Source organism: Geotrypetes seraphini, chromosome 7 (genome assembly GCF_902459505.1).
Source record: "Geotrypetes seraphini chromosome 7, aGeoSer1.1, whole genome shotgun sequence".
NCBI classification, from domain to species: Eukaryota; Metazoa; Chordata; class Amphibia; order Gymnophiona; family Dermophiidae; genus Geotrypetes; species Geotrypetes seraphini.
This window is the reverse complement of record NC_047090.1, coordinates 53,934,959-53,954,347: the sequence shown is the minus strand read 5'-3', so window position 1 is coordinate 53,954,347 and position 19,389 is coordinate 53,934,959. Positions and strand designations below refer to the sequence as shown.

Here is a 19,389-nt window from a genome sequence, read left to right as displayed (position 1 = left end):
CTTCAATCAAGTTTGCTTGAAAAGCTGTCCGCGTCGGGGCTCCGTAGATGATGTCACCCACATGTAGAGAATATGCTGCCTGCTTGTCCTGGGATAAAGACCTGAATGGTCCATCCAGTCTGCCCAACCATACATGCTCTATAAATTAATTTAATTTAAATGGTCCTTTTTCTTAGATATTTCTGGTCCAGAAACCCAGAGCCCTGCCCGGTAGTGTGCTTAGGTTCCATCTACTGGAGTCTCTATCAAAGCTCACTCCAGCCCATCTTAACCTTCCCAGCCATTGAAGCCCTCTCAAGCCCATCCTCAACTGAATGTCCATATAAGGGACACAGACTGTGCAAGACTGCCTAGTACTGGCCTTAGTTCCTTCAATGTATACCCATTATTTTCTGATTAGAGATCCTCTGTGTTCATTCCACGCTTGTTTGAACTGTCACCATTTTCTGCTCCACCACCTCCCTCGGGAGCACATTCCACACATCAACCACCCTCTCCGTAAAGAAGAATTTTCTAACATTACTCTTGAATCTACCACCTCAACTTATCAATCAACCTCAAATTATGCCCTCTGGTTTTAACATTTACCTTTCTCTGGAATAGATTTTGTTCTACGTTAATACCTTTCAAGTATTTGAACATCTGAACCATATCTCCCCTGTCCCTCCTTTCCTCTAGGGCAGGGGTGTCCAACCTTTTGGCTTCCCTGGGCTGCATTGGCCAAAAAAAAATTTTCAGGAGCCGCACAAACATACAAACGCTGCAGTAAGACAGAGGAGAGATCTGGCAAGATGGTAAACACTTGGGGGCAGCAGAGGAAAACACTGCATCGCCCTTGACCGGGCCACACAAAATACTTCATGGGGCCGCAGGTTGGACACCCCTGCCTAGGGTATACATATTCAGGCCTTCCAGTCTCTCCTCATACGTCTTCTGGCACAAACCTCCTACCATTTCCGCCGCCTTCTCCAGACTGCTTCAAGTCTTATGTCCTTTGCCAGATACGGTCTCCAAAATTGAACACAATACTCCAAGTGGGGCCTCACCATTGACCTGTACTGGGGCATAACACCTTCTTTCTGCTACTGGTCCTGCCTCTCTCTATACAGCCTAGCATCCTTCTTGCAACAGCCACCACCTTGTCACACTGTTTCTTCGCTTTTAGATCTTCAGACACTATCACCCCCAAGCTCCTTCTCCCCATCTGTGCATATCAGCCTCTCTTCTCCCAGCACATACGGCTCCTTCCGATTTCTAATCCCCAAATGCATTACTCTGCATTTCTTTGCATTGAATTTTAGTTGCCAGATATTAGACCATTCCTCTAACTTTTTCAGATCCTTTTTCATGTTTTCCACTCCCTTCTTTTTGTTACATATATTCAGCATGTAACCACTTATCTATGAAAGCAAGAGGAGTGGGTATTCTTTTCTTAGATAATAAACCATAGCAAGTACAAACTAATTAGAGATAAAGATGGCAGATATATTTTGTTAAAGGTTCTGCTTTATCAAAGATGATTTACGACATTCATAAATTTCTATACTCCTAATAGTGGGCAAGGTTCATTTCTTGCACAACTTACTGATTTATTACAACACCATCTGCATAGGACCTAAACAGGTGTGTTTTTGCCAATTACCTGTTTAAACAATATTTCACAGGTGTCCAGTAATTAATTGCTCAAATCGTAATTCCAATTAATGTTTATTTAAAAAGCCATTTCATGATCAAATATTCTTACCACAGGCTCTTACATATGAATATATTTGCGAAATGGGAAATTCTCTCACCAGGAGACTAATAGAGAAAATCCAATATGATTTTTATACTAGTTACTGGACAGGACATTGGAGTATCAGGCAGGAAAGATGAATTCCCAGATGGGCCCGTTGATTGCTCAAGCCTACTCTTACTTTACATTTAGGAAATTATTTAAAAACTTACTTATTTGATAAACAAGAATGCTGATTTTTTAATATTTATGATGGTGTTTTTTACTTTTTAATCATTTTTAACCTACCGTATTTGCCGGCGTATAAGACGACTTTTCAGTACCTTAAAATCCTCCCCAAAGTCGGGGGTCGTCTTATACGCCGGGTACTGTTTACATTAGAGAGCTGCACGGGAACGGGGACGACGGGAATCCCGCGGGTTCCCCCTTTGGGTCACGGGGATCCCGTGGGGACGCCCCCTAGGGTCACGGGGATCCCGTGGGGACGCCTCCGAGGGTCGCGGGGTTCCTGCGGGGCTGGATGTACTCAGTCGCGCGGCTCTTCTCCCTACCTTCTCTGCTTGCAGCACAGAGCCGAACGGAAGTCTTCCCGACGTCAGCACTGACGTCGGAGGGGAGGGAGGGCTTAAACAAAGCCCTCCCTCCCTCCGACGTCAGCGCTGACGTCGGGAAGACTTCCGTTTGGCTCTGTGCTGCAGGCAGTGCAGGTAAGGAGGAGAGTAGCCTCGCGGTTCGAGTGGCTACCAAGGGAGGGGGCGGCCCCCCCCGCCACACCCCGCCCCGGTTGCAGCACAGCCGGCCAGGTCCCCTTACTTTTGTGGCACTTCCCCGACCGACCGACAACAGCCCCGGTCCGACAATCCTCCCTGCCCTGTAGCCGCGAATCTAAATTATCTTCTTACAGCAGCTGTAATAAGGTAATTTAGATTCGCAGTTAAGGGCAGGGAGGTTTGTCGGACCGGGGCTGTTGTCAGTCGGTCAGGGAAGTGCCACAAAAGTAAGGGGACCTGGCCGGCTGTGCTGCACCCGGGGCGGTAGAGAAGGAGTGGGGAGAAGGACGCTGAAAGCACATGGGGAATACAAAGGGGTGGAGAAGGACGCTGAAAGGACATGGGGAAGACAAAGGGGTGGAGAAGGACGCTGAAAGGACATGGGGAAGACAAAGGGGTGGAGAAGGACGCTGAAAGGACATGGAGAAGACAAAGGGGTGGAGAAGGACGCTGAAAGGCCATGGGAAGGGCGGGGGGGGGGGGGAAGGACTCTGAAAGCACTTGTGGTAGACAGAGGGGGGAGAAGGATGCTGAAAGCACATGGGGAAGACAAAGGGGTGGAGAAGGACGCTGAAAGGACATGGGGAAGACGGGGGGGGGGTGGAGAAGGACGCTGAAAGGCCATGGGGAAGACAGAGAGGGAGAAGGACGCTGAAAGGACATGGGGAAGCAGAGGGGGGAGAAGGACACTCAAAGCACATGTGGAAGACAGAGGGGGGAGAAGGATGCTGACAGGACATGGGAAAGATGGGGGGAGAAGGACGCTGAAAGGAAATGGGGAAGAGAGAGTAGGGAGAAGACGCTGGCAGGGAAGAAGACAGATGCCAGACTATGGGGGGAGCGGAGAGAAGAAGATGGGTGCCTGACCAATTTGGAAGGGGGAAGAAAGGGAGAGGCACAGTAACAGAGCAAATGGAAGATGCAGAAGGAAGAGAGACAGTGGATGGAAGGAATTGAATGAGAACATGAGGAAAGCAGAAACCAGGCAACAAAGGTAGGAAAAGAATTATATTTATTTTTTTTAATTTTGCTTCAGGATAAAGTAGTATATTAGTTATGTTGATAAAAATTTATAAACATTAGAGGCTCTGGTAGAAACCCATTTGCAAAGTATGTATTCTTCCCAATTAATATTTTCAAATTAATAAAGTCTTTTTGCTTATTTGTAAATGGGTTTCTACCAGAGCCTTTAATTCAGTAGCATAATTAAATGAAATAACTATTTCTGAAGTTTATATGGACGGGCGGGGACGGAGGGGATTCCTTGCGGGGACGGAGGGGATTCCTCGCGGGGACGGAGGGATTCCTCACGGGGACGGGTGGGATTCCTCACGGGGACGGGTGGGACTTTGGCGGGGACGGGTGGGATTTCTGTCCCCGCGCAACTCTCTAGTTTACATGCCCTTACTTTACATGCCCTAACATCTCCTTCCTTACCTCCTTACGGTGCTTACGGTACTAGTAAACCTGCCGGGACATCAGCGGGGCCATGGCGGGACATCAGTGTGACAAGGGTGCCAGCTCCTTCATCCTGCGCAGCGGGAAGCAGCGGCGCTTTGGCCCCACCCCTTTTCTCTTTACTACGTCTCTCGCACATGCGGCCGTGTGTGGAGTCTAGCCCTTAAGGAAGTTGCGGGGGCGAACAGGAGGCTTTTGAAGGCTTTTAAAGGGAAACTGTCATGCCAGCAAACTTGCTAGGGACTTGCCCGGCACTTGCTCTCTCCCTCTATGTGTTATCTTCCTTCTATCATTGACAGTTTCAGTTTGGTTAACAGTTTAGAAAACAAATAGCATGGCAGCTCCCATGGGTTTATTGTTCTATTCAGCTTTAGTGAATTAATTAAAATTGTTGAAATAAATTCTGATGTTCTTTTAAGTTTTATTTGTTGTGCAGAAGGTGTGCGGAAGAAGGGGTAGTCTTATATGGCGAGTATATAACAAACTCTATATTTTAACTGTAAAAGTTGGGGGGTCGTCTTATACGCCCAGTCGTCTTATACGCCGGCAAATACGGTATGTTTTTTTTATTGATAGCAATGCCCTTACAATAACTCCTTTCAGTTCTGTCCACTGCATTTCTACTCCTTTCATACTTTCCCGTCCAGACAATTCCTTGATGTAATCCCCCATCTGAACAAAGTTAGTTTTTATAAAGCCTAGAACCTTTACTTTTGAATGAGCCCTTTCCATACCCGTCTTTAGTATTAAGCCGTACCATGCAGTGATCACTGGATGTCAGATGATCACCCATTGCAACATCAGAAACAATTCTTTTTACATTTCTATATTTGATTAATTCTTAAAATTATTTTCTATTTAATTAGTTTCTTTCCATTACATTATTATTTTGGAATGTACGTTTTGTTTTTAACAGTATTGTATTGAAAGTTCAATGTATTCTTGTTAGGATGCTTCATATCTCATTTTTTTTCCTCTATCTTTATTTTCCTCTCTATTACCGTATTTTCACATAGATAACGCGCACCCGTGTAAAATGCGCACACGGGTATAGCGCGCGGAAAACACAAATTTATGTACAGAAATTTTTATATACCGCGCACACCCGTATACCGCGCATGCTGCCCGACTCTCCCGTCGCCGCCCGACTCTCCTTTCGCCCGCCCCGACTCTCCTCTGGCCACCCTGACTCTCCTTTCGCCCGCCCCGACTCTCCTCTCCCCCTTGAAGTCCTGTCCCCACCCTGAAAGCCTGATGCCCCCCTGACGTCCGATTCACACCCCCCCGCAGGATCGCTCGCATGCACCCCCACCCCCACCCTGAAGGACCGCTCACACCCCCACAGCCTCCCGACCCCCCCCCCATCATGTAGAAGCTCCTACCTGGTGTCCTGCTGCTTCCTCTTGGCGGTCCCGCCCTTTCTCTGACGTCAAGCCCTCTTGCCCCGACTCCCCGACACGATCGGGGCAAAAGGGAGCCCAAGCCCTCTTGCCCCGCTGACTCCCCAACTCCCCGACAATATCGGGCCAGGAGGGAGCCCAAGCCCTCCTGGCTCTGGCGACCCCCCCCCCCCCGCTAGTTGTTCGGGCCAGGAGGGAGCCCAAGTCCTCCTGGCCCTGGCGACCCCCCCCCCCGCTAGTTGTTCGGGCCAGGAGGGAGCCCAAACCCTCCTGGCCACGGCGACCCCCTACCCCCACCCCGCACTACATTACGGGCAGGAGGGATCCCAAGCCATCCTGCCCTCGACGCAAACCCCCCTCCCCCCCAACGACTGCCCCCCCAAGAACCTCCGACCGCCCCCCCAGCCGACTCGCGACCCCCCCCAAATGCTTCGGCATACACCATAAGTTTGTTGTTTTTTTTCTCCTTGTAGAGAATCCAGGATCTCCCTATTTCTAGAAGACCCCGCAATAGGGATACCCCAATCAACATCCAACATGTTAAAATCACCTATTAGTAAAACTTCCCCCTTATTAGATATGTTCTGAGTGTCTACTATTAAATCTCTGTCCACTTCTTCTGTCTGTCACACCAGTGATCCACAGTGCTTCTTTCTTGCCCTGCAGATCCTGTAATTGTGTGGCTTTAATATTATCTTTAATAAATAATGCTATACCCCCTCCTTTTCTTCCTACCCTGTCTTTCCTGACCAGATTAAAGCCCAGTATAACTACATCCCAGTCATGGTTCCCTGTGAACCACATCTCCCTGATCACCATTATATCCAACTCATCTACTTCCATCACAGCTTCTAGATCCAGAATCTTGTTTCCTATACTTCGAGCATTAGTATATACTGCTTTCCAGACATTGCCCCCTTTTACCATCTGTGTAGAAGTATTCAGTGATTTATTTACCTGCTGCTCATTCTCTTAATTTGACCCATTGTATTGTTTGTACTGTGAGGCCTATACATGCTATGGGTCTGCCTATTATAGTTGTCCCAAGTGTCACTGAGTATGCTGGAATTCTGCCTGAGCTCTAGGCTTCTTATCTGTGAATCATTCTACATCATTTCGGGTAATGAAGACCTGGACTACCCACAGGCTGACTTCCCCAAGCCCCCTATGTTCTAGCTCCCTATTGCTTTCAGGGGTGTGACTGGACATTTCCAGGACTCTTAACCCAACTATAACAGTACCCATTTCTGTAATGTTAATGTTATAACAATCAGGTTTTCTATTTCGTCTTTACCCATTTAATTCACTACTACTACTACTATTAATTATTTCTATAGCGTTACCAGACGCACGCAGCTCTGTACAGAGTCACAAAGAAGACAGTTCCTGCTCAAAAGAGCTTACAATCTAAACAGACAAGACAAACAGGATGTCATGGATACACTTAAGGGAACGGTTAATCAGCTGGCTGGGTTGGTGGACAGAGGATATAGAAGGCTATATCAAAAAGGTGGGTTTTCAGTCTGCTTTTAAACAAGGTAAGGGAAGGGGCTTGGTGGACAAACTCAGGTAATTTATTTCAGGCATAGGGGGCAGCTAGATGAAAGGAATGAAGTCTGGAATTGACAGTGGAGGAGAACGGTTCAACTAAGAGAAGCTTATCTGAGGAACGGAGTTCTCTGGGAGATGTATAAGGAGAGAGGAGAGAAGAGATATTAAGGGACAGCAGAATGAACACACTTGTAGGTTAGCAATAGGAGCTTGAACTGTATGAGAAGATGGATATGGAGCTAGTGAAGTGATTTAAGGAGAGGGGTGACATGAGTGTAGCAAGATTGGTAGAAGATGAGTCGAGAAAGTTTGTGAACTGCCCGCACAACACATGCGTTGAGTATCTTCCCACCCAACGCCGCTCACGGCTCCTCAGTTCCGTAAAGCAAGCTAAGAAGCCAATCAGAGGAGGTGAGTGGGTTGTGAGAAAGTCTGCCTGCTGTCCCTGGATAACACTTGTGCTTAATCCCAGGACAAGCAGGCAGCATATTCTCACATGTAGGACTCCCTAGTTTACTAGAATGGGATGGAGGGAGAGTTGGCCATTAGGAAAATAAATTTTGTAATACTACTTGGCCGAAGTGACCATCCCATCTGGAATAAGATTCTAGAGAGTAGTGTGATGAATGTGTGAATTTAGGAACAAGTAGCAGTTTTACAGATTTCATCAATAGGAGTGGAGTGAAAAGAAGCTGCCATAGCTCAGACTTTGTGGGCTGTGACATGACTCCCCAGTTGTAGCCCATCCTGAGCATAACAAAAAGAGATACAAGAGACCAACCATGTGGAAATTGTTCTCTTGGATACTGGATGTCCCAATTTGTTAGGATCAAAGGAGACAAAAAGTTGAGATGTTATATATGTGGATTTAGCCTCATGATGATGAAGAGCACACCAGGTGGAAAACCTTGTCCATTTTTGCTGGTAACACTGCTGCGTGGACGGTTTTCTGGATGCTTCCAAGATTAGTCTGACAGGCTGAGAAAGATGAAGGTCTGCCAATGTTAGGCTGAGAGGTACCAAGCTGTCGGGTGTAACGCTAAAAGATTGGGATGCTTAAGAAATCTGTGATTCTGTGTGAGAGGAGACAGGAAAATTTGAAGAGGTATTGGTTCCTTCACACTGAATTTATTTATTTTTTTATTTATTCATTCAATTTTCTATACCGTTCTCCCAGGGGAGCTCAGAACGGTTTACATTAATTTATTCAGGTATTCAAGCATTTTTCCTTCTCTGTCCCAGTGGGCTCACAATCTATCTAATGTACCTGGGGCAATGAGGGGATTAAGTGACTTGCGTAGGTTTGAAACCATAACCTCAGGGTGCTGAGACTGTAGCTTTAACCACTGCGCCACACTCTCCCTTTGAAGTAGAATGGGAAGTTGAAGTAGAAGGGAAAACCAGGGTTGTCTGGGCCACCAAACAGCTATTAGGATCATGATGGCGGACTCCTGCTTGAGCTTGACAAGCGTTTTGAGAATGAGGGGAATTGGAGGAAAAGCATAGAGGAACTTGCGAGTCCAATCCAATAGAAAAGCATCTGCTTCCAGACGGTGAGGAGAGTACTGCCGGGAGCAAAACTGGGGCAGTTTGTGGTTGTTGGGGGACGCAAACAGGTATATCTGAGGAGTCCACCACTGAGAGAAGATGTGATGCAGAACTGAGTGACCACTCGTGTGGTTGAAGAAACCTGCTGAGCCTGTCTGCAAGAGAATTCTGTTCCCCTTGAATATATATTGCTTTCAAGAATATATTGCGAGTAATGGCCCAGGTCCAAATTTTCTGGGCCTCCTGACAAAGATGGAGAGACCCCGTGCCTCCTTGTTTGTTTATGTAATACATTGTGACCTGATTGTCCATGCAGATAAGGACGGTGTTGGTCACAATGTGCTAAAAAGCTCTGAGAGCATTGTAGATCACTCTGAGTTTCAACAGATTTATATGACAAAGACTGTCCTGGGAAGATCAGTGGCCTTGTGAATAAAGACCATCCAAATGAGCTCCCCAAGCATAAGTGGACGAGTCCGTGATCAGAACTTTCTGATGAGGAGGGGTATAGAATAAAAATCTTCTGGACAGATTTGAAGAGTTCATCCACCACTGCAGCGACTGTTGAAGGAGTAAATGTAATGTGTTGCAAGAGTGGGTAAAACGCTTGAGACCACTGAGATGCAAGAGTCCATTGAGGTATCCTGAGGTGAAGTCTTGCAAATGGAGTGATGTACTGTGGACGCCATGTGACCCAGGAGTACCATCATTTGTCTGGCTGAGATTCATCAATCTCAGCCAGACAAATGATAAGTCAGATAAGTCTGAGTGCAAAGCTGAATCATTTTGTCTTGTCTTTGCAGCAGTAGAAATGCCCTGAGATGAATAGTGTTGAGCAGATCTCCTATGAATTGTAGTTTCTGAGATGGCTGAAGTTGGGATTTGGGAAAATTGATTTTGAAATCCAACTGTTGAAAAAAGAGAATAGTTTTGCATGTCGCTACTGTCACCCCTTGCGAGATAGGGTCCCTGATCAGCTAGTCGTCCAGGTAAGGAAAGACTTGGAAGACCCTGAGACCATAGTGCTGCTGCCACTACCACCAGGCACTTGGTGAATACTCTGGGAGAGGATGCAAGGCCAAAAGGGAAGTACTTTGTATTGATGGTGATGAGCCACCTGGAATCGCCTGGAGGCCGGATGTACTAGGATGTGAGTGCAGGCTTTTTTCAGATCCAGAGAGCATAGCCAGTCATTGCAATCTAAGAGGGGATATTGAAAAGGTTCTGGTCCCAATACTGCCTCACACACACACTCTGTCACCTCTGGCACAGATGCATCTGGGGGCACCTCCTTAGAAAGAACAGACTACGTCATGTCCAAGGAGATGTCCATTTATTATGAGTCCTGCATTCATTTATAAAGCATTATACATGGGTCAGTTTTTTCAGCATATGACTGTAAGAAAGATCATATATGGTAACAGGATACATAAAAGCAACTAGAAAAAGGTAGCAAATATAAGGGGGGGGGAGTTTCTATAACTATGGCATATAATACTGTCCTTTTGTCTTTTCTTAGCAAATGTTTCTTATCTAAATGAGAAGCAGAATCGCTCAGCTAAAACACAAGCTGGCTTACAGAACAAAATGAGGACACAGAGCTCAGAACACAAAGAGAAAAGACCTTGTAACTTCTTGGCCAGCTGTTCTTTTCTTTTATATGCTACACAGGCAGGAAAAGAAAAACTTACAAGGAATATATGTGCCCCTTCAGATATATAAATTTGCCAGGGATAACATCCAAAAAACTTTTCCTTCACTAGAAACTTGTTGAGACCCAAGATTGGACGAAGACCTCCCATCTTCTTCGGAACAAGAAAATACCGGGAGTATAACCCCCAGTTCCTCTGTCCTGATTTAACCAAAGCATCACAATGTTTATCATGATCAGTGAATTTTTGGGTAGCATTTTCAATAGAATTACCAAATAGCTCATCACCAAGCATGGAATGTTAGCCAATCTATCCTGGAAGTTGATATCTGTGTCAGAGACTCTGAGCCATGCCAGATGTCTCATTGCCACTGAAATAGCTTAGGCTCTAGAAGACACCTCAAAGGCATCATAAGCCAATCTCGCCATATACCTTCTAGCCAGGGCAAAGGTGCGAGAGATGTGACAAAAATCCTGTAATTGCTGTGAAGGAATGTACCTAGCAAAAGAGAACAATTTCTTAACCAGATGTTTAACATAACAGGAAATATAGAAATTATAGTTTAGGACTCTTAGTCAACATGGAGTTTTGATATAGGTGATGGCCAAACTTGTCCATAGTGTGTCCTTCACATCCCAGAGGCAATGAGGCATAAACCCTGGAAGGGGGTAGATTTTTTAAAGTCAACTCTACCACCAGGGATTTATGCTGAAGTTGTGGTTTGTCAAAAGGAGGGAAAGAGATAAATTTGTATAGAGTCCAATTTTCTTGGAGCTACAGTATTGGTAAGAGGGATCTCCCAGTTTTTACGCAGAGTCTCTTTGAGAATACCATATAATGGTAGTCACAGGAGTTCCTTAGGAGGCTCATCATAGTCCAATGCCTCTAAATATTCAACACTATGAGCAGAATTGGCTTCTAATTTGACTGGAAGCTTTTTGCCCAATTGCCGAATGAATTTTGTGAAAGAAAGTCTTTTGGTTGGAGACTTAGCTCTGTGAGACTTTTGAGGAGACTTTTCAGAAGTAGTGTCATATGCCTCTGTAGTAGACTCAGGAACATCATCCGCCAAGTCAGACTGTAAGACTGAGTCAAAAAAGTATTTTGGCGAAGAAGTGTGTCGGGACTGATGGCGTCGAGTCTGGTGTCAGTCCAATGAAGATGAAGATGTATGCTTGGATTCTTGGAAAAGCGGGAAGGAGAGCAATGTTTATGCTTCAAGGAAGCTGAAGATGAATGATGCTAAGCAGACTTGGATCATCGAGAGGATGAAGAATGATGCCGATGTCTGGAAGAGCTGGATCGACACAATGATAGAGAACGTGATCTACGATGAGACACACTGTTTTTATGCGTGGAATATCAGCGCAGTACCGGAGATCCGGTATTGGTACCACAGGACCCGGTGGCCATATGTTCAGGTTGTACTGGTACTGATGGAGTCAGTGTTGGAGCAAGAAGCTTGAACATGTCACTGACTTAAAAAAGCACTTTGAGCTTCTCACAGTATGAAAAACAAACATTATGCTCTTTTCTTGGAAAGATTGTCTTAAACTTTCTTCCCCGATTACTATTAAGGGCATCTCTTTGAATTTAGTTCATAAAATCAGGATTTGGGGAATTATTTTTGATGAGAAATTATCTTATCATGACCATATTAGTCATGTTGTCAAAACAACTTTTTATAGACTCCGTCAAATTCGTTCTGTATCTAAATTCTTATGTTCAAAATCTCTAAATATTTTAGTTCACTCTCTAGTTATTTCTAAAATTGACTACTGTAATGCCCTGTTCAAAGGACTGTCTCAAAAGGAAATTAGACATCTGCAAATCATACAGAATGCCTCAATCAAACTCATTACGAAAGCCAAAAAATTTGATCACGTCACTCCCCTACTTGAGAAAGCTGATTGGCTTCCTGTTGCTCACCGCATTATGTATAAACTATGCCTTCTTACTTTTAAATCTCTGGTATTTAAACCCCAGCCTTTATTTATAGGGTTTTAATTCCATATACATCACCTAGACTCTTGAGGTCAAGTGACCAAAATTTGTTGGTCATCCCTTCTCTTAAAGTTATTAATACGCGGTGGCAGACTATTTTTTCTGTTACGGCTCCCCAATCCTGGAATTCTCTTCCAATTCATCTGAGATGAAAAGAATCTTGAAAAATTTAAGAGCAAACTAAAGAGTCTTCTTTTTCAAGATGCATTCAATGTTTAATTGAACTGCTTTTGGCTCTTAATCCATTTTAACTACTTTGATTATTTTTTATTCCCCTTCCTATTGTTTTTAACCTTAATTGTTCTACTTTTATAACTAGATTGTATTTCATCCCGAGTTTTCCCTATGTTTTTATTAATGTATGTGTAATTTAATTTATTATTATGTATTAGTAGTTATGAAACTTGTCGTTTATGTTTGTAATTTTATTTACTACAATGTATTAGTAGTTATAGTACATCTCTTTTATGTTTGTCTTCCTATATTTTGTAATTTTATCACTTTGTACATTGCTTAGAATTCGGAATAAGCGATTAAGCAAATGTTATAATAAACTTGAAACTTGAAGGCACCGGTACCATTTGGCATTCTGCCGGTACCATCGGTGCCTTGTCTGGCTTTGGCAAGGGTGACCGTGAAGAGTATGCACACCTCGATTTAGGAGAGGCCAGATGTAAGGACAGTCGTCGCTTGGTCGGCATCAAGGGATTCGCTGCAACGGTGACCTGCAAGACATGTTGGGAAGCTGGCAGCTTTTTAGCTGGCTTACCCAATGGAGCGATATCCCCTGACGCCAACACTGATGTCAATGCTGTGATGTTGTCTCGGTGTCCATACCGGTGACAAACAACTTTTCTTGTTGGTGCTTTCGACTCTTAATTGTACGTTTCTGCAGAATAGAACACTGTGCACAGGATTCAATATGGTGTTCTGGGCAAAGGCACTGTAAGCACTAACTATGTGGGTCAGTGACAGAAATTTGTCGTTGGTACCTACAACACTTTTTAAACCCAGTCAGTGGCTGGGACATTGATGGAAAAACCGCGTCAGCCAAATTGAATTCAACAGTCGAAGAAAACAACGAGGCCTCGACGGGCGAAGCCCACGAGGTGAGAACAGCAAGAAAAAAAATCCTAAACCATTTTATGGTTTGTTTTTTTAAAACGCATATAAAACATGTTATCTAAAATACACAGAAAAAATACAACTGAAAAATATACATGAGTGGGAAGGCAAAGGCAAAATTTGAACAATGTTCAAAAACATGACTTCTTAGCTCCGTGGAAAACTAAGAACTGAGGACCGTGAGCAGTGTCAGGTGGGAAGGTACTTGCGCATGCGTGGTGCGGGCAGTTCGAACTCTCTCAAGTTCTTAAAATGACGCTGTACCGGGGCTCCATAGATGATGACACCCACATGTGAGAATATGCTGCCTGCTTGTCCTGGGAAAATAGCCAATGAACTTCTGACATACAATTTAGCCATCAAAATGAGTACATTTCTTAATTATTAATGTAATATATCAAGGCAATATATGTGCTATATAAACAGGCAGCTTTTCTAAATTCATACTGCCAATCGAAGATCCAGAATTAAAAACAAAGTGTCTGCCACTTCCTAGACCTTCATTAAGTCTAACCTTCTTCCAATGGAACTGGATTAACATATTTCAAATTATGATTAATATTACATGCAGTGACAAACTTTTTTTTTTTTTTTGCCCTAACATTTTCTTGCTTGTAAATGATCTCTCATTGTTGAGATGTATTATATACTTACAGCCTCTGTGTGGATGGGATGTACAGCAAAAATTAAAGCTGTGACAAAAGCAAGCCAGCTGTCCTGGAACACCATTCTGTCACAAGTGTACATCAGCAAACAAGTCACCAAGCTGTGTAATATTACATTAAACAAGTGGAAATAGAATGGGTTCGTATCAGTCAGCATTATGTTCAACCTAAAGGAAAACCAAGAGCACCTTATTAGATAAAAGAATCTTTATAACATAAAAAAGATCAAGTTCAAGTTTATTAATATTTGATATACCGCCTTATCGGTATCAGATCTATAACCCTAGGTCAAACTAGTACATTCATTTGATTAAACTGCTAAACAAAATGATTACACTGTTACATCAATGCTTATTTTTCTATGACCCACTGAATTTAAGCATATTACCAAGCAGAGAAGAAACTAACCAGAATTATATATGCAAAGAAAGCACACATGACAAAAGGTGTTCAGTCAAAAACCACATACTGATATTTTGTATATTTGTTTATATTTTATGTATGTTTTTACAGTGCGACTCGCTCAGAAAAGTAGGATGTAGCGAGTAATAAATTTTTAAATAAAATAAAAATAAATGTCTTCTTTAAACAAGCTGGATGGGAAGGTGGCAGAGATAGCTGGTGGCATCTACCTAATGAAGAAGAATCAAAAATGCTCCCATCTACATGAGTTCAATTTTCAAAATATACTCAGAACTTAAATTTAGTTGGATTTTCAACCAAATTTATGAATAGATGAGCCTCTTCACTAAAGCAGGACTGCACAACTCAAAAATGATCCGGGTCTGCAATGAAGTTGGAAAATGTAGCAAGGGCCACAGGTAGTGGCCACAGCTCGAGGCACCCAGAAGTGCACAGATGTTGCTGTGATGACATCACATGCATCAACATCTATGCATGTGCAGAGGCCTTCCAGACGGGCCCTGAGACGCCAGTAGAGGGTGCCAGCAGGGAAGAGGACAGGAGAGAGGCACTGGCGCCAACTGATTGCCTACAGCAGTGTTCCTCAACTACTTCAAGTTAAGTACCCCCAACCACAGACCTCCCAAGCTCCGCCCTAAACCCACCCAAGCTCTGCCCCAGATCCTGCCCCCTTTACTAATTGTAATGCAATTTATTCCTTTCATTTTTCATATACACATAATACACACAGCGGATATAAATTCTCAAAACTGACATATTTCAATCACTGTATTGAAAATAAAATCATTTTCCCTACACTTGTAGTCTGGTGACTTTATTTTTCTGTGCTTTTAACTATGTTTCCAGGACCTTCTTATCCATTGGCTGTTTTTCTCTCCTTATTCACTTTCTGCCCTGCATCCATCTTTGTGATAGAAACAAACAGCACAGTTACTTACCGTAACAGTTGTTATCCAGGGACAGCAGGCAGATATTCTCACACATGGGTGACGTCACCGACGGAGCCCCGCAGCGGACAGCCTCGAAAGCAAACTTGCTTGAAGATCTCGAGCTTTCGAGTGCTGCACCGCACATGCGCGCGTGCCTTCCCGCCCGAACTAGGGGGGCACATCTCCTGTGAGGATCCTCAGTTCAGATACCTAGCCAAGAAGCCAACCAGGGGAGGTAGGAGGGTTGTGAGAATATCTGCCTGCTGTCCCTGGATAACAACTGTTACGGTAAGTAACTGTGCTTTATCCCAGGACAAGCAGGCAGCATATTCTCACACATGGGTGACCTCCAAGCTAAGCAAACCGGGATGGAGGGAGTGTTGGCAATTTAAGAAAAAAGATTTTGCAAAACAGATTGGCCATCCCTCCTGGATAAAGTATCCAGACAGTAATGAGAGGTGAAAGTATGAACCGAGGACCAAGTGGCAGCCTTGCAGATTTCCTCAATAGGAGTTGATCTGAGGAAAGCTACAGACGCCGCCATGGCTCGAACTTTGTGGCCCGTCACTCGACCCTGCAGAGGAAGACCAGCCTGAGCATAGCAGAAAGAGATGCAAGCAGCCATCTAGTTGGAGATGGTACATTTCGAAATAGGGCGTCCCAACTTATTCGAATCAAAAGAGATGAAAAGTTGAGGAGATGTTCTGTGAGGTTGAGTGCGTTGGAGGTAGAACGCCAAGGCACGTTTGCAGTCCAAAGTATGAAGTGCCGCTTCTTCCTGGTGAGAATGAGGTTTAGGAAAAAATACTGGTAGAACAATAGATTGATTGATGTGAAATTCTAAAACCACTTTAGGTAAGAATTTGGGATGAGTACGGAGGACCACCTTGTCATGGTGAAAAACTGTGAAAGGTGTGTCCAAAACTAACGCTTGTAGCTCACTGACACGTTGAGCAGAAGTGAGGGCAATCAAGAATACAACTTTCCAAGTGAGATACTTGAGATGAGCTTTGTCAAGTGGTTCAAATGGATGTTTCATCAGTTGAGCCAAAACAACATTAAGATCCCAAACCACTGGAGGAGGTCTAAGTGGTGGATGAAGATTAAAAAGTCCTTTCATAAAGCAGGAAATCATTGGATGTGCAGAGGCTGATGAAAAGCAGCTATAGCACTAAGATGGACTCGAATAGATGAAGATTGAAGTCCAGAGTGCGACAGGTGAAGCAAATAGTCCAGAACGGATGCTAAGGAGGAAGATACTGGTTGCAGCTGACGTGTGGAACACCAAGCAGAAAATCTTGTCCATTTCTGGCCGTAACATTGACGAGTTGACGGCTTTCTGGAAGCAAGTAAAATATCTTGAACAGGCTGAGAAAAATAGAGAAGAGTCTGTTATGTAGACAGGTACCAAGCTGTCAAGTGTAGAGACTGCAGGTTGGGATGAAGTAAGGACCCTTGACTCTGAGTGAGCAGAGAAGGAAAAACTGGCAGAAGTAGAGGCTTCCTGGTGCTGAGTTGAAGTAGAAGGGAGTACCAAGGTTGTCTGGGCCACCGAGGAGCTATCAGAATCATGGTGGCGTGTTCTGATTTTAGTTTGACAAGAGTTCTGAGAATCAGAGGAAATGGAGGAAAGGCGTAAAGAAACTGAGCCTTCCAGTCCAGGAGAAACGCATCCGCCTCGAGACGTTGAGGAGTGTAAATGCAGGAACAAAACAGAGGCAGTTTGAAGTTGGGGGGGACGCAAACAGCTCTATCTGGGGGGTCTCCCAGCGGACAAAGATTTGACGAAACGTGGGAGAATTGAGTGTCCATTCGTAAGGCTGTAGAAGACGACTCAATTTGTCCGCTAAACAGTTGCGTTGACCTTGAATGTAGACAGCTCTGAGAAAGTTGTTGTGAAGAATTGCCCAATGCCACAGTTTCAGAGCTTCCTGACAGAGGGAGTGAGATCCCGTCCCTCCCTGTTTGTTGACATAATACATGGCCACTTGGTTGTCTGTCCGAACAAGCACTACCATGTCGTGGAGGAGATGCTGAAAGGCTTTGAGAGCATAGAAGATCGCTCTGAGTTCCAACAGATTGATATGACACTGACGGTCTGTTGAAGTCCATAGACCCTGAGTACGGAGACCGTCGACATGGGCTCCCCAGGCATAGGCGGACGAATTGGTTGTGAGAACCTTCTGATGAGGAAGATGGTGGAACAGCAATCCTCTGGAAAGATTGGAAGAGAGCATCCACCAACGGAGAGACTTCTACAATAAAGGAGTTATTGTGATTAGTTGAGATGGTGGATCCGTGGCTTGTTGCCATTGTGATGCCAGTGTCCATTGAGGAATGCGAAGGTGAAGTCTGGCAAAAGGCATCACATGAACTGTAGAAGCCATGTGACCGAGCAGAACCATCATTTGCCATGCAGAAATGGATGGAAGACGAAAGATCTGATGACAAAGTCGAATGAGGGTATCCTGACGTGGTTGCGGAAGGTATGCTCTCAGGTGTACAGTGTTCAAAGTTGCTCCAATGAACTGGAGAGATTGAGATGGAGTTAACTGAGACTTTGGAAAATTGATCTGGAACCCCAGACTTTGGAGGAACGTAATAGTCTCTTGGGTCGCTGCAATAACCCCTGGCAGAGAAAGGGCTTTGATTAGCCAGTCGTTGAGGTATGGAAATACTTGAAGACCTTGGGATCGAAGAGCTGCAGCTACTACCATCAGACATTTTGTGAATACTCTGGGAGATGCAAATGGAGGTTCCCCACTTTGAATCAGAGGTACTTGCAAAAAGATGGATGAATGGGGATATGAGTATAAGCCTCCTTGAGGTCCAGCAAGCACATCCAATCTCCTTGATCCATCAGGGAATACAAGATCGGTAAAGAGAGCATTCAAAACTTCTCTTTGACTAGGTATTTGTTGAGAGCTCTGAGGTCCAGAATAGGTCGCAAATCCCCCGTCTTCTTTGGAACTAGAAAATAGCGGGAATAGAATCCCAAGTTCCGCTGGGAAAGAGGAATCTCCTCTACAGCTCGAAGGCAAAGGAGAGCTTGAGCTTCGTGAAGAAGAAGGGGAAGTTGCGACTGATTGGAAGGACATTCTCTTAGAGGGTGATCTAGAGGCTCCTGAAGTAAACAAAGAGAGTATCCCTCTCGTAGGATGGTTAGAACCCAGAGATCGGAGGTGATATGATCCCACTGATGATAAAAAGCAGACAGGCGACCCCCTATGGGCAGAGGAGAATTCTGAAACTGGGAGATTGGAATGCTCAGGTTGAGAACGTCAAAAAGACTGAGCTGGCTTGGTAGCAGCAGGAGTTTGAGACTTCTGCTGACGTTGTTGTTGCTGAGGACGACGAGGTGGAGACCTGGAAAAAGCAGGAGTCGTTTTCTGTGGGTAACGACGTAGAGTCTGTTTAAATGCCCTAGCTGGTGCAGGTTTAGGTTTAGGGCGAATGAGAGAAGCAAAAGAGCGTTCATGTTCTGAGAGACGCTTAGTGGCTGCTTCAATAGAGTCATCAAACAACTGATTGTCCTGACAAGGTAGATTTGCCAAACGATCCTGGAGGTTGGGATCCATGTCAATGCGTAGCCAGGCCAGTCTACGCATGGCTATAGCAAAAGCCGAGACTCGGGAAGACAATTCAAAGGCATCATATGAGGCTTGTAACATGAAGAGTCTCAACTGAGACAGAGTCTGGAGGATGAGTTTGAATTCCGAAAGACGAGGTTTGGAAATATCCGGATAAAAAGAAGGTAACAATTTCAGGAAATGGTTGAAATAATTGGTGAAAACATAATTATAGTTAAGAATTCTATTTGCCATCATGGAATTCTGGTATAAACGACGACCAAACTTATCCATAGTACGCCCCTCTCTGCCTGGAGGGACTGCAGCATAGATCTTTGAAGGATGGGCTTTCTTCAAAGAGGATTCCACCACCAAGGATTGATGGGAGAGTTGGGACTTCTCAAACCCTTTACAGGGAACCGTGCGATAACGGGATTCCAGCTTAGATGGAATAGCAGTGATGGAATAAGGTGTCTCCATATTACGAATGAAAGTCTGTTTGAGGACCGGAGTCATAGGTAATCTTAAAGACTCTTTAGGAGGATGAGGAAGTTCCATGT

At 44.5% G+C, this 19,389-nt stretch overlaps 1 protein-coding gene across 1 annotated transcript in view; it reads right to left on the bottom strand.

The window, feature by feature from the left end:
- The window catches only part of TMTC1 (transmembrane O-mannosyltransferase targeting cadherins 1), a 364,529-nt gene that overhangs the window by 323,103 nt on the left and 22,037 nt on the right, over nucleotides 1–19,389 (bottom strand). Inside the window, exon 2 of the mRNA XM_033953227.1 lies at nucleotides 13,898–14,075. Coding sequence (XP_033809118.1) covers nucleotides 13,898–14,075 — 178 coding nt within the window. The remainder of the gene's footprint in view (nucleotides 1–13,897; nucleotides 14,076–19,389) is intronic.